The sequence below is a fragment of the Bombina bombina genome, chromosome 4 (assembly GCF_027579735.1).
Source record: "Bombina bombina isolate aBomBom1 chromosome 4, aBomBom1.pri, whole genome shotgun sequence".
In the NCBI taxonomy this organism is placed as follows: Eukaryota; Metazoa; Chordata; class Amphibia; order Anura; family Bombinatoridae; genus Bombina; species Bombina bombina.
The window spans coordinates 767528483-767540572 of NC_069502.1; the positions used below are offsets into that span (position 1 = coordinate 767528483).

Consider the following 12090-nt stretch of genomic DNA (forward strand, 5'->3'; position numbering starts at 1 on the left):
CTGTGCTTGAATAATTCTGATAAAGCTTCTAGAATTTTACACTTGACTCCTTACTTTTTTATTTTACATACAGCTATATTTAAACACACTTAAATTCTCCTAAATTGAAAAATATTCGTAAATATTTATGAAAATATTCGGAGGAAGAAACAGTGTGTCGCCTAAGTTCTTCACCCTTAAGACAAAGGCATTGGGCATAAAAATATGGTAAATTGAAATCAATAATGCCATGACTTAACGAACGTGGACTTAATTTAAAGGGCCACTAAACTCAAAAGTAAATCCAAAATAAAATGTTTAAAGGTGTAAAAAATTAAATGCTTTATTTTAAATTAATCCACCGTTCTGCTGAGTCATTTCACAACCCTTTGCTGTACCTTTTTTTATATTTGTTTAGCGGAACATCACCATATGTAATGCAAAAAAAAGTAATTTTTTTTTTTATGCCGTATAGGTGTAAACGATAAATTGGCAGCACAAGGGATCACATTTTCCTAAATATCTCAAACGCAAATTTTATATTCTCCCATATTTAGCATTGGACCACATTCTCTACCCCCCCCCAAAAAAAGTAGGATCTTTCACCTATATTGTTGCTTAAAGAAACAAATAAAATATAAATGTATATATGGTCTTGTTGTACCATCTTGCAAGTGATATAAAAAAAAGTAGGTATAAAATATCTAACCATATAAATATTTCATATATTTTAAAAGCACAAAATTCAGATTTCCCAGAGGGCTGGTCCCATTGTGACAATGTATGTATGTTGCCTTTTACACCTGTCCAAACTCAAGCAGTGTAGCAAAAATATTATAAAAAAAACAAACTTAATAGTTGCACTAAAAATCATCCTATATAGAATTTCACAAAATATCTATAAGTTCAGAGTCACCCAGATCTCCGTTTTTTATTTTAATTCCTGTAATTATTTTTAGTTCAGAGAATGGGTCCATGAGTCATTACATAACCAAAACAAAATAATGAGGATTATGGTCACTGCCAGGTGATCAGTATTGCTATGCTGATCATTTGATAGCAATAGTATAAGGACATCCAATTACTTAGTTGAGTGGTGGGATTCTGGGACCTAATTATTTCAAATAAGGGGTTGTATGGTACATTTCTATGATGAGGGGGTAATAAAGGCCTTGTATTGCCAGAACCCTAAAAATAAAACCAATACTGTAATAAAGGCTTTTGTCTGTAGGCAGTTAGTAAGGGAGTGAGGGGAAAACAATAAATCAGTGATTAAAGTAAAGTACTTAGGTATACATATTCAGTGGAACACCCTGCATGGTTTTTCCCATTTTTAGGTAATACATGTCAATTGCAAATTTTAACTTCACTTAATGGTTTATTTAAATAGCCTATATTAATTTTGGTGTATAATGTCCCTTTAAGCAAAAAAATCATTTTAACCGTTTTTTTATTGTTTTAGTTATGAACAGTTTTGTTTTTTTTGTCAAGTACCACATTTTTTCGTTCATGATTCATAGGGCATGCAATTATTTTTTTTTATATTGTTTATTTTATTACCAACAAAGAGTACAGGTTCCATGAAAACAGAGAATCACAATATTATTATTCATAGACAAGAAAAAAAATTCCAGGGAAAAAAGAGCCTTTAACAATCAAAAGAACAAAAAATTGCAAATTTCCCATCATATACCTAATCGGCTAAAACTAAGTCATCTGTCTATCCTTTCTTTACTCATTGTTGGAGTGTTTTATTTATATTTAGAGGATGGAAAAAAAAAAAAAAAAAAAAAATTCATAATTTTTCTTCCCTTTTTTTATTCAAGGGGAAAAGGAACAATGAAGATGTAACGGAAAAAATGGGGAATAAAAGAAAGTCCCGGTTCTCTCGAGATATCTTTAAATCACCAGATACCCAGTAATATTATTTCCGAATTCTTAAAAGGGGAAATTAGATAATAGATTTCTCTCTCAGGGAAAATCTTAATGAATGGTGCCCATTTATCAAAAAATTTCTTTATATCAAGTTCATTATCTATATTGGTATTTTTCTGTTCTAGGACGCATTGTTTCTTTAAATAATCTCGAATTTCGTTAATAGTTGGTACCGACCTCCACTTCCATTTCTTGCATACCAGGTATCTGGTAGCTAGTATAGATAGGTTAACTAACTTCTCATTAGGCTGTTGCCCATCTTCAGGTTTTAAACAAAATATGATCTGGAACAATGAAAGAACTGTTCGCTCAATTTTTAGTTTATTCTTGAGCCAATATTCCAACTTGCTCCATAAATTTCTCAGTTTGGGACATTGCCAAAACATATGAATTAGATCAGCGGCTAAAAGCGAGCATTTAGGGCATTTGTTAAATTCATTATTTCGAACTCTGAGGCCTTTTTCCGGGGTGAAGTATGCCCTATGTAAAAGTTTCAGGTGAGCATCACGCCAATTAGAAGAGAGTGTCGTTTTTATTACTCTATTCACTGAGAGTTGAATGATTTCAGAATCAATATTGCTATGCGGAATTAAACTATTCCAGGTCATGGCCAGTTTCTCTAACATAGGAAAGGCCCTGTTAAGGCTCAATGTGTAATAACACGGAGCAATGGACATGGAAGAATTCTTAGTTATTGTTAACCAGGTTTCTAAGCTACCCAGAGTCCAGTTCCATCCAAACTTATGGGTGAGGTCCTCAATGTAATGTCTTATCTGTAAATATGCATAAAAATCTATGTTTAGCAAATTAAATTCAGACCGCAGCTCCTCAAAAGATTTAACACATTTTCTTTCCTGGCTAATTAAATGAATAATTCTATCCAGCCCATTATTGTGCCATCTATTAAAGACAACTGAGTCCAACCCTGGTTGAAAATTCGGGTTTCTGATTAAAGGAAGGTATTTTGAAACCATAGAGCATATTGAAAGAGATTTGGATAATTTGTACCATGCTTTAAGCGGGTTCAGAATGAATTTGAGTTCCTTTATGCTTGTTGGAAGGTCTCTGAGTTCCATATGAGCCAGGGCTATTAGAGAATATGGTTCACAAACATTGAGTTCAAGATTATTATTTAGAACATAGTTCTTAGTAGAGAACCAATCTGCTAATATGCGGGCTAAAAAACAAAGATTATAATATCTTAAATTTGGCAAAGCTAATCCCCCCAATTCTCTTGGGGCTGTTAATTTGGAAAAAGCTATCTTAGGTTTTTTCCCCTGCCATATAAATTGCCCAATTGATGAATTCATTGACCGTATGTCTTTCTCAAATAGAATCAGTGGGACATTTTGTAGGATATATAGCAGTTTGGGGAGGAGTACCATTTTAAATAAGGCTATCCTGCCAGAAATTGAAAGTGGTAAATTTTGCCAAATCTTGAGCCTTTCTTTAATATACCCTAACATTGGGGTTATATTTGCCTCATAGAGATCTTTTAAATTAATTGGTATTTTAATTCCTAAATATTTCATTGAGTCCGAGACTACTCTGAAAGGTAAATCTGTCTTGCTAGTCTTATTTTTCCTAAGCCAAATTAGTTCGGATTTTGCGGCATTTACTTTATACCCCGAGAAAACCCAGAATTGGTCAGTAATCTGCAAGAGCTTTGGAATGTTTTGTGCTGTGTTAGATAGATATATCAGTAAGTCATCCGCATATAGTCCGACTTTCATTACATGGTTTCTAATTTTTATACCCTCCAATGAGCTCCTGATCCTAATTGCTAAAGGCTCTATGGCTAAGTCAAAAAGAAGGGGAGAAAGAGGACAGCCCTGCCGAGTTCCCCTTTTTAATGCAATTGGGGGAGAGATGTTATTATTAACAATCAAGCTTGTGGACGAGTTATTATATAAGTTCTCCACGAATTTAGGGAAATTACCTTTAATCCCAAACCTTGCTAAGGAAAGGGTTAAATGTTTGTGAGTTACTAGATCGAAAGCTTTTTCCGCGTCTATTGACAGAATAGCCAAATCTGGGGGGTCTTCCTTCTCCGCCCCCTGTGCTGACTTTTCCTGAATATATTCCATGGTGACCAGTAATTCTCTAATCTTAGCTGACGAGTTACGATTATAAAGAAATCCGGCTTGGTCCGGATGGATTACTGTAGATAGAATGGACTGAAGTCTTGTTGCTAAGATAGAGGAAAGGATTTTATAATCTGAGTTTAATAATGCAATTGGTCTGTAGGACTCTTTGCACTTAGGATCTTTCCCTTCTTTTAAGATCAGCGTAGTGAGTGAGGACGCAAAAGAAGGCATAGGTTGTTTATGGTGAATAAATATATCATTATATAAATTAGCTAAATAAGAGACAATTTCTGATGATAAGATTTTATAAAGTTCATTGGGCAATCCATCCGGTCCAGCTGCCTTATTTAGGGAAAGTTTAGTGATTGTTTTTTCAATCTCCTCCGTTGTAATAGGAGCATTAAGTCTACCAACCTCCTCAGGGGTAGCCATAGGAAAAATGATTTTACTGTAAAATTCAGTCGCTTTGTCTATGTCAAACTCCGAATTAGTATAAAGTTGTTGATAGTATTGATGAAACGTACTTGTAATTTCTTCGGACTTAGCTAAAAATTTCCCGTTGTGTTGTATTTTGTCAATATTAGATTTTTTATTCTCATTCTTAATTAATTTAATTAACATTTTACCCGATTTATTACCAAACTTATGCATTTTAGCTTGCAGTCTAAGCTCACTAAATGTTTCCTGAGTTAGATAGGTGTCTCTTGCAGCTTTAGCTCGAATGTATCTAGCCCAATTTAGAGGAGTTCTTTCCAGTAAATAGAGATTATAAGAATTAAACAGTGAATTATAGACTTCCTTTTCCCTTGCTTTTCTTCTCCTGTTTTGAATAGCGGAGTATGCAATGATTTCCCCTCTGAGTACTGCTTTAGCAGTTTCCCAGAAGATGTCCGAACGGTCCACGTAGTTAATATTAAATTGAGCATATTCCGTAAATTTATTCCTGAGCCACTGCTTGAACTTCAAGTCAGAGAAAAGATGACAGGGAAAGAAGAATCGCAGGGTCTTGGATCTAGATTGGGCCAGATTAAATTCAAGAGATATAGGCCCGTGATCTGATAGAAAGATTGGCATTATCTCAGATTTGATCATTGTGGAGTCCAAATGATCACTAATTAAAAACAAGTCAATCCTTGACAAAGTTTTATGAGCCTTAGATAGGCAGGTGAAATCTTGAGTATCAGGGTTCTGGTATCTCCAGATGTCCCGTAAAGAGAGGACCTGTTTGATATTCCTAATTATTTTAAAATCAAGATTGTCCTTTTTCTGTTTCAGGAACTTAGAGTCTTTTCTAAGTCTGTCTATAGGACATTGAGGGGACATGTTGAAGTCCCCCCCCAAAATTAGGTGGCCTTCCGCGGTAGATAAAAGTCTAACTTGTAATGATTCCCAAAATTCAGAGTCAGTTTTGTTCGGGCCATAAACATTACAGATTGTGTATTTTTCCTGACCTATTTTCACTTTAACTAAGACATACCTCCCCCCGGGGTCAGCCTCAGAGTGTAGAATCTCCATTTGGATTCTTTTACCTATGAGTAATGCAACTCCCCTTTTTTTTCCCTACACTCGGCGCCGCATAGACTTCTTTTACACAAGTAGATTTTAATTTTAATGACTCCTCTAAATTTAAATGAGTTTCCTGTATTAACCCGATATCTGTCTGAGCTTTCCGCAGGTGTGATAAAATTGCCTTACGTTTAATGGGGGAAGAGATTCCCCCTACATTCCAGGATACAATTTTAAAATTATTAGATTTAAGCGTCATATGACTCTAAATATAGGAGCGGGGTAAGTAAAATTGGGGAAAATAAATGGGAGGAGAGAACCGGGCGAGAAAGAAAGAGGGAAGAAGAAAAAAAAGAAGAGAGAAGAGAAAAAGAAGAAAAAAAAAAAAAAAAGGGGGGGGGGGGAAAGGGAGAGAACTCCAATTCCCCATTTTTAAATCTGTCATCACCATAATATTGCTTTCAAAGAATGCTACGCTATGGACTATGTTTATGTGTCTAGGGTTTTAAAGAGATTTTCAGCTACTTGAGCATCTTCAGTAGTATGTGTTGTTCCCTTTATTACCACTTTCAGTCTTGAGGGATATGTCAGGGTTGCCCTATACCCCTGTTGTATGAATTTGGAGCAGATCGGAGCCAGCTCCCTTCTCTTTGATGCTGTGTCTGCCGAAAAGTCCTGAAAGATCATAATTCTATTATCTTCTATCGTGATTGGTTGGTTCTTGCGAAAATATTGCAATAAAAGATCTTTATCTTTATAATTAAGAAATCTTGCAATTATGGGTCGAGGTCTGCTGGTATTATTACTGTCTGAGCGTGGAGCGCCTATTCTGTGGACTCTTTCAATTATAATTGACGGGTGGGTAGAAGGAATTTTTAGCGCTTTAGTGAGGATATCAGTTATAAAGGTATCAAGATTTTCAAATTTCTTACTTTCAGGAAGGCCAATTATTCTTAGATTATTCCGTCTTAAACGGTTTTCAAGGTCCTCTATCCCATCTAGCATTTTTTGAAGATTTTTAGTTGTGGTCTCAATTTTAGTACTATGTGTAGTAGCTTGATCTTCTAGGTCCGAGACCCTCTGTTCTACTTCTTGCAGTCTGCTCGAGAACTGCCTCACCTCATGTGTTAAAGAGGAGATGTCCTGCTTTATTTCAGTTTTAAGTAATTCAAATTTAGGAGCAAGTGCCTCCGAAATATTGGTCACTAATGTCTGCATATTAAGATTTTCAGATAATGCTATCGCATTAATGGGATTTGTTTGCTCAGCAAGTGGGTCTATTATGTTTTTAAGTTTCTTATCTCTATGCCTTCCTGTCATATTTGGGGAAGGGATTTTAGGGGAGTTAGAAAGGAATTTATCCATGTACTGCGTACGTGATTTTAAGTGCTGCACAAGGGGGGGGAGGAGGGGAAGGTGAGTGTGAGTGAAAATTTAGTTGTAAAGGAAGGTGAGGTTGTGCCAGTGAGGGAGAAGTGAGGGAGTACAGGGAGTGTCTAGGGGCTCCAAGAGCCCGGAAGTGCAAGGAGCTCAAGGCCCGTTAGAAATGTGACTTGTGCTGAATAAATCAGTTGATTAGGCTATAGGTTATGTGATACACGGGGGGAAAAGGAAAAAAAAAATAAAAAAAAAAAAAAATTAAGGATTAGTGAAAGTGACAAAAATTTATTGCAGCAATATGGGGTTGTTCCTCTCCAATTCCCCTGGGCCCAGGCCGCACTTCTGCCAGCAACTAGGTTACTATACTATTTACCTTCTCTTAGAAAGAGTCATAGAAAAATGACCCAACTATTTTTAGATACCTATCCTTCAGAGTCTCAGATATGTACTATATACTTATAGTATGCCTAAAAATATTTCTGATAGAGGTCTCACCCTTTTAGTATAGATGTTTCAAGGGATACGCCTTTCTCTGGTGTGTAAGAAGAAAGAGACAGTGTGAAATGGAATCTATTAATTTTAAACCCTAATAAACCTGCAGAATAGTATATCCCATTGTTCTATCTTTAAAGGTGATAACAGGTTAATAAAAAAAAAAAAAAGGAAAAAAAATTTAGTTGAAAAAAGCTATATCTCTAAGGCAGCCAACTTATCTTCAGAATTTTAAATTTGGCCACAGGCAAAGTGCGTACAAGAGAAAAAGGGTCAGACTGCGAAAATGTGTCAAGGTTATTACAGTTTTGCTGATAGTAAAGAGAAGTTAATACTTCTGAGTTTTACCCAGGTTAACAAAAGATTTCTTTGACAAATGTCTTGGTTTTGGAGTAATTATCTCTGTGAATTAAGCTGAAAAATAAGTTTGCTTGTTTAGGGAAATATGCGTCAAACAAGGAAGGACTCTGTGTATAGCTTCCTGAGATTATTTGAGTGTTTGCAGCTTTAATTTTTAATTAAAGCACCTAGTCTAAATAATGGCTACACCCACTTATGTTCCCGTAAAAATACTTTGACAATTTCCTCTATATTGTTCTAATTGCCTAATTAAAGTTGAAGCATAGGCAGAACCCAAAAAAGGAAGGAGAAAGAAAAAAGGGGGAAAAACAACAAAATTAGTTCTAGATCACTATTAAAATTATGAGAATATGCCCCAATACACTTTTAAACATATATTCTGAGTTTTTATCTATAAATCTGCGCAAAGCTCTTCTATAGAGTCAAGGAACCCAAAACATTAGGCTCAGTATTTAGATATCAATAAACCAGCAGTTATGTAACTAAGTAGTTATTAGTAAATCTGTGAACTTTACAGCAAAGGCAACAGTGTTAAATTCGTATCAGTCCAGAACAGAAAGTCCTAGGCAAGGATACTGTGACTTATGAATTCACTGTACAGGAGTCTATAGCCCATTCAATGCCTTTAGTGTTAATCTTAGGGCTTCAGGATTTATAAGTCCTTTTTTAGAACCAAAGGTAGACACAAGGATCTTTTATATAGGCATATTGTGAGGGAGATTGCATTCGCCAGGGGTGGGGAAAACAAAGAGATCTCACGACACAATGTAGCAGCTAAGCCTCCAATGTATTCAGAGAGTAGCATTCTTGGTTTTATTTTCCTTTTTTTTATCTCTCTCTCCCCCCCCTCACCCTTTCCTGGAAAAGAGTTACACAGTTGCTATAGTCCCAACTTCGGTCTTAAGCAAAAAAGTTTATGCCAGCATAAGTTCCTTTATTAGTGAAGAAACATTTTTTCAACGTTGCTAACGCTTTTTTAATTATGCTATAAAGTTAGTCAATCAGAAGAGAAATATACTCTTATTTTTCTCAGGAGCCCCTGGTGAATAATACTGTTAACTTCCACCCCTCCTGTGCGAATCTAGTGGCGAGACTCCAGGGCAACAATTACCAGTCCTTCAATCCTAGGGTTCCTGGCTTAATCTCCTGCTCAGAGGTTCAAGTCTCTACTTTTCCCTTTTGCCATATATCAAATTAAACAGCAATTGAAGTGGTATGACTCACCCCTACTCCCGCAGTCTGGCTGCCCGCTGCCTCCCACTGTCCTGGTCCGGGTCCCCACCGGAGGGGGGCAACTCTCAAAGGCAGTCTCTTCAGGAGCTCCTGCTCCACAGCGCTGTGTAACAATCAAGGTGCGCCTCCCCTCTCGCAGCAACGGTGGGAGGGGAGAGAACAGCACCACACCGGGAACTCACAGCGGCCACAGAAAAGCTTCCCGCAGCCGGCCGACAATCCAGGTCCAGGCCCGTCTCCCTCCCACGCAGCACCGGTGGGGGAGGGGGCGGGGCAGCCACCGAGCAGCAGAGACAGCCAGCCGGGGAATCACCACTCCCGGGCAGCGCGGCAGGTAAGGCTGTGAAGGGTCCTAACAGCTTTGGAGCCTGAGAGTGTCTAAGCTGGGGGAGCGGGAGGCAGACCTGATGAAGGGAAGCCAAACTAAGGGGCCAGTCAGCTCAGGGGCAGCCGGGAAAGTGTCATATAAGCCGGGAAAACACGCAGCTTAATCCTTACTTTGTTTAGGTGATTTGACCTGTAGGTATATTCAAAGAGAGTCCGAGCAAGTGATAACAGATATGCCCAGTGGGATGGAAGACCACTGGTGAAGGTTCCAGAGGCGTTTTAATTGTCTGTCCAAAGAAGCAGCCTCATAAGTTTGAGGCAAGGCGCAAGGGATTCTCCGCCAGTAGCTGTGGGACTGGAGGTGTGAGCCGAGCTACACCTGTCTAGCTCCACCTGTCTAGCTCCTCCTCCACCGGAACCAGCCCGAGATCCTACCATAGGGCATGCAATTTTAAACAACTTTCTAATTTACTTCTATTATCAAATTTGCTTTTTCGTGCTATCCTTTGTTTAAGAGTAAATCTAGGTAGGCTGATAGGAGCTTAGGAATGTGTACATGTCTATAGCAGCAGTGTTTTCAGCAAGATATAACATTGCTATAAAAATTGCTGCAAATCCTTTTGCCAAATAGCTAAACGCACGTGCACTCTCCTGAGCTCATCTAGGATTGCTCTTTAAAAAAGGATACCAAGAGAACTAAGGAAAATTCTTAACACATGTAAATTGGAAAGATGTTTAAAATGTTAAGCTCTGTCCAATTCATCTAAGTTTAATTTTGACTCTACTCCCTGTTTTAAAGGACCAGTCAACACAGTAGATTTGCATAAACAACACATGCAAGATAACAAGACAATGCAATAGCATTTAGTCTGAACTTCAAATGAGTAGTAGATTTTTTTTCTGACAATTTTAAAAGTTATGTCTTTTTCCACTCCCCATGTACCATGTGACAGCCATCAGTCATTCACAAATGCATACACGTACCATGTGACAGCCATCAGCCATTCACAAACGCATACACACTTATTCTTGCACATGCTCAGTAGGAGCTGGTGACTCAAAAAGTTTAAATATAAAAAGACTGTGCACATTTTGTTAATGGAAGTAGATTGGACAGTTGTTTCAAATAGCATGCTCTATCTGAATAATGAAAGTTTAATTTTGATTGAGTGTCCCTTTAATGTGTGTTAGGTGAACACAGCCTATGAATACGTTTCTGGGAATTTCCCATGTGAACTTTTTTATGCTAATATTTTATCTTGAATGCAGGACGGAATCTCTTGGAAAAGTTATTTAATCAACCGACAAGTGCGCCGGAAGAAGCAGAGAAGCTCTGTTCCCAGATCATTGCCGTAGGCCTTTTATTGCCTTTCAGTGATTGTTTCCGTGAGCAGTGCAGCAAGAGTGCACCACAAATTCCTTCAACATTCAATGTAAGTTGTAGAGTTATTTGTGATTTTACATTTCATAAATGTTTTAAACACTTAAAGCTTTAACTGTACAAAAACTACAGAGCTGAATTATGCTTCCCCCCCCCCCCCCGTAAAAACTAGACGTGCACAGCGAAAAAATACATTTCAGTTTGTTTCAGAACAATGCAGATTTTTTCTAATTTCGTTTCGGATCGATTCGAAATTGGATACATTCAAATGTATAACACAGTACTGACAAGACTTCTTAGATCTCGACAGACCTTTAGAGAAACAGTCCCAAGGTTTTTACTAGACATATGCGTTTGGTTTCGTTCTGAATCGAAATTTGGCCAAATTCGCCAAATACTGAGATTTGAATCAATTTGATTCGTAAATTCGGAAGTTCGGTATGTGTTATGTTGATTCAGATGTTTCCAAGTTACACAAACGGAATTATTTCACTGTTCTATCTCACTTAATCTCACTAAATTAAATTTTTATACTGAATTGTGATTAGTCCATGGCCATTCGAATGTAACGAATAAATCCAAACTAATTTGGATTTATTAGTTACAAATGCATTCGGATAAGTTTTAGTTTAATTGCTAGGGTAAATTGGAAATTCGAATTGATTCGAATCTCCGAATTTGGCAAATTCATCCGAATTTCGATTCAGAACGAAACCAAACGCACATGTCTAGTAAAAACCTTGGGCCTGTTTCTCTAAAGGTCTGTCGAGATCTAAGAAGTCTTGTCAGTACTGTGTGATCTCTCAAAGAATTTTAGAAAGCCAAATTTTATCTAGAGCACTGGTTTTCAAATCTGTCCTCAGACCTCCCCAACATGTTACTAATCAGCTGATTATTTTACCTGTGCTCCAGTTCAGATATCCTCAAAATCTGGCCTGTTAGGGAGGACTAAGGACAGGATTAAAAACCAGTGATCTAGAGAGATGTTTATCTATATGGGGATATGGATGTGAAGCAGGCACAAATTATAGTATTAGAAAGGATAAAGTATGAAGCAATGTTAGCACTTCCATTCAGGTGCTCGCTGCCAGCCCCGGTTCTCCCAAGATGCAGTAAGTGTTGAAAGTGGCGGCGCTGTGTCACCTTCAGGCAACCAAGTTGCCCATGTCCTCTGAGTCAACTTTGTTGATTTCACCTCCAAAATAAAAGAGCTCATTATATCCATTTGTTCCAGAAATTGTTTTAACTTTATGCTCTTGATAAAGGCTTTTTTTAGCCGAAACGCGTTGAGCTCTATTTTAAATAAAACCTGAAGATGCACCTGAAGACACCTTTGTGATTTTATTAAAAGGCTTATTTTAACTGCAATCTCATGAGTATAACCAGTTTGTGCACCTACCACATTGTCTG

At 37.4% G+C, this 12090-nt stretch overlaps 1 protein-coding gene across 1 annotated transcript in view; it reads left to right on the forward strand.

Annotated features, from left to right (window-relative positions):
* LOC128657840 (formin-2-like) overlaps positions 1 to 12090 on the forward strand; it is a 213456-nt gene that overhangs the window by 45165 nt on the left and 156201 nt on the right. Inside the window, exon 2 of the mRNA XM_053712262.1 lies at positions 10569 to 10732. Within this exon, the coding sequence (XP_053568237.1) occupies positions 10569 to 10732 (164 nt within the window). The remainder of the gene's footprint in view (positions 1 to 10568; positions 10733 to 12090) is intronic.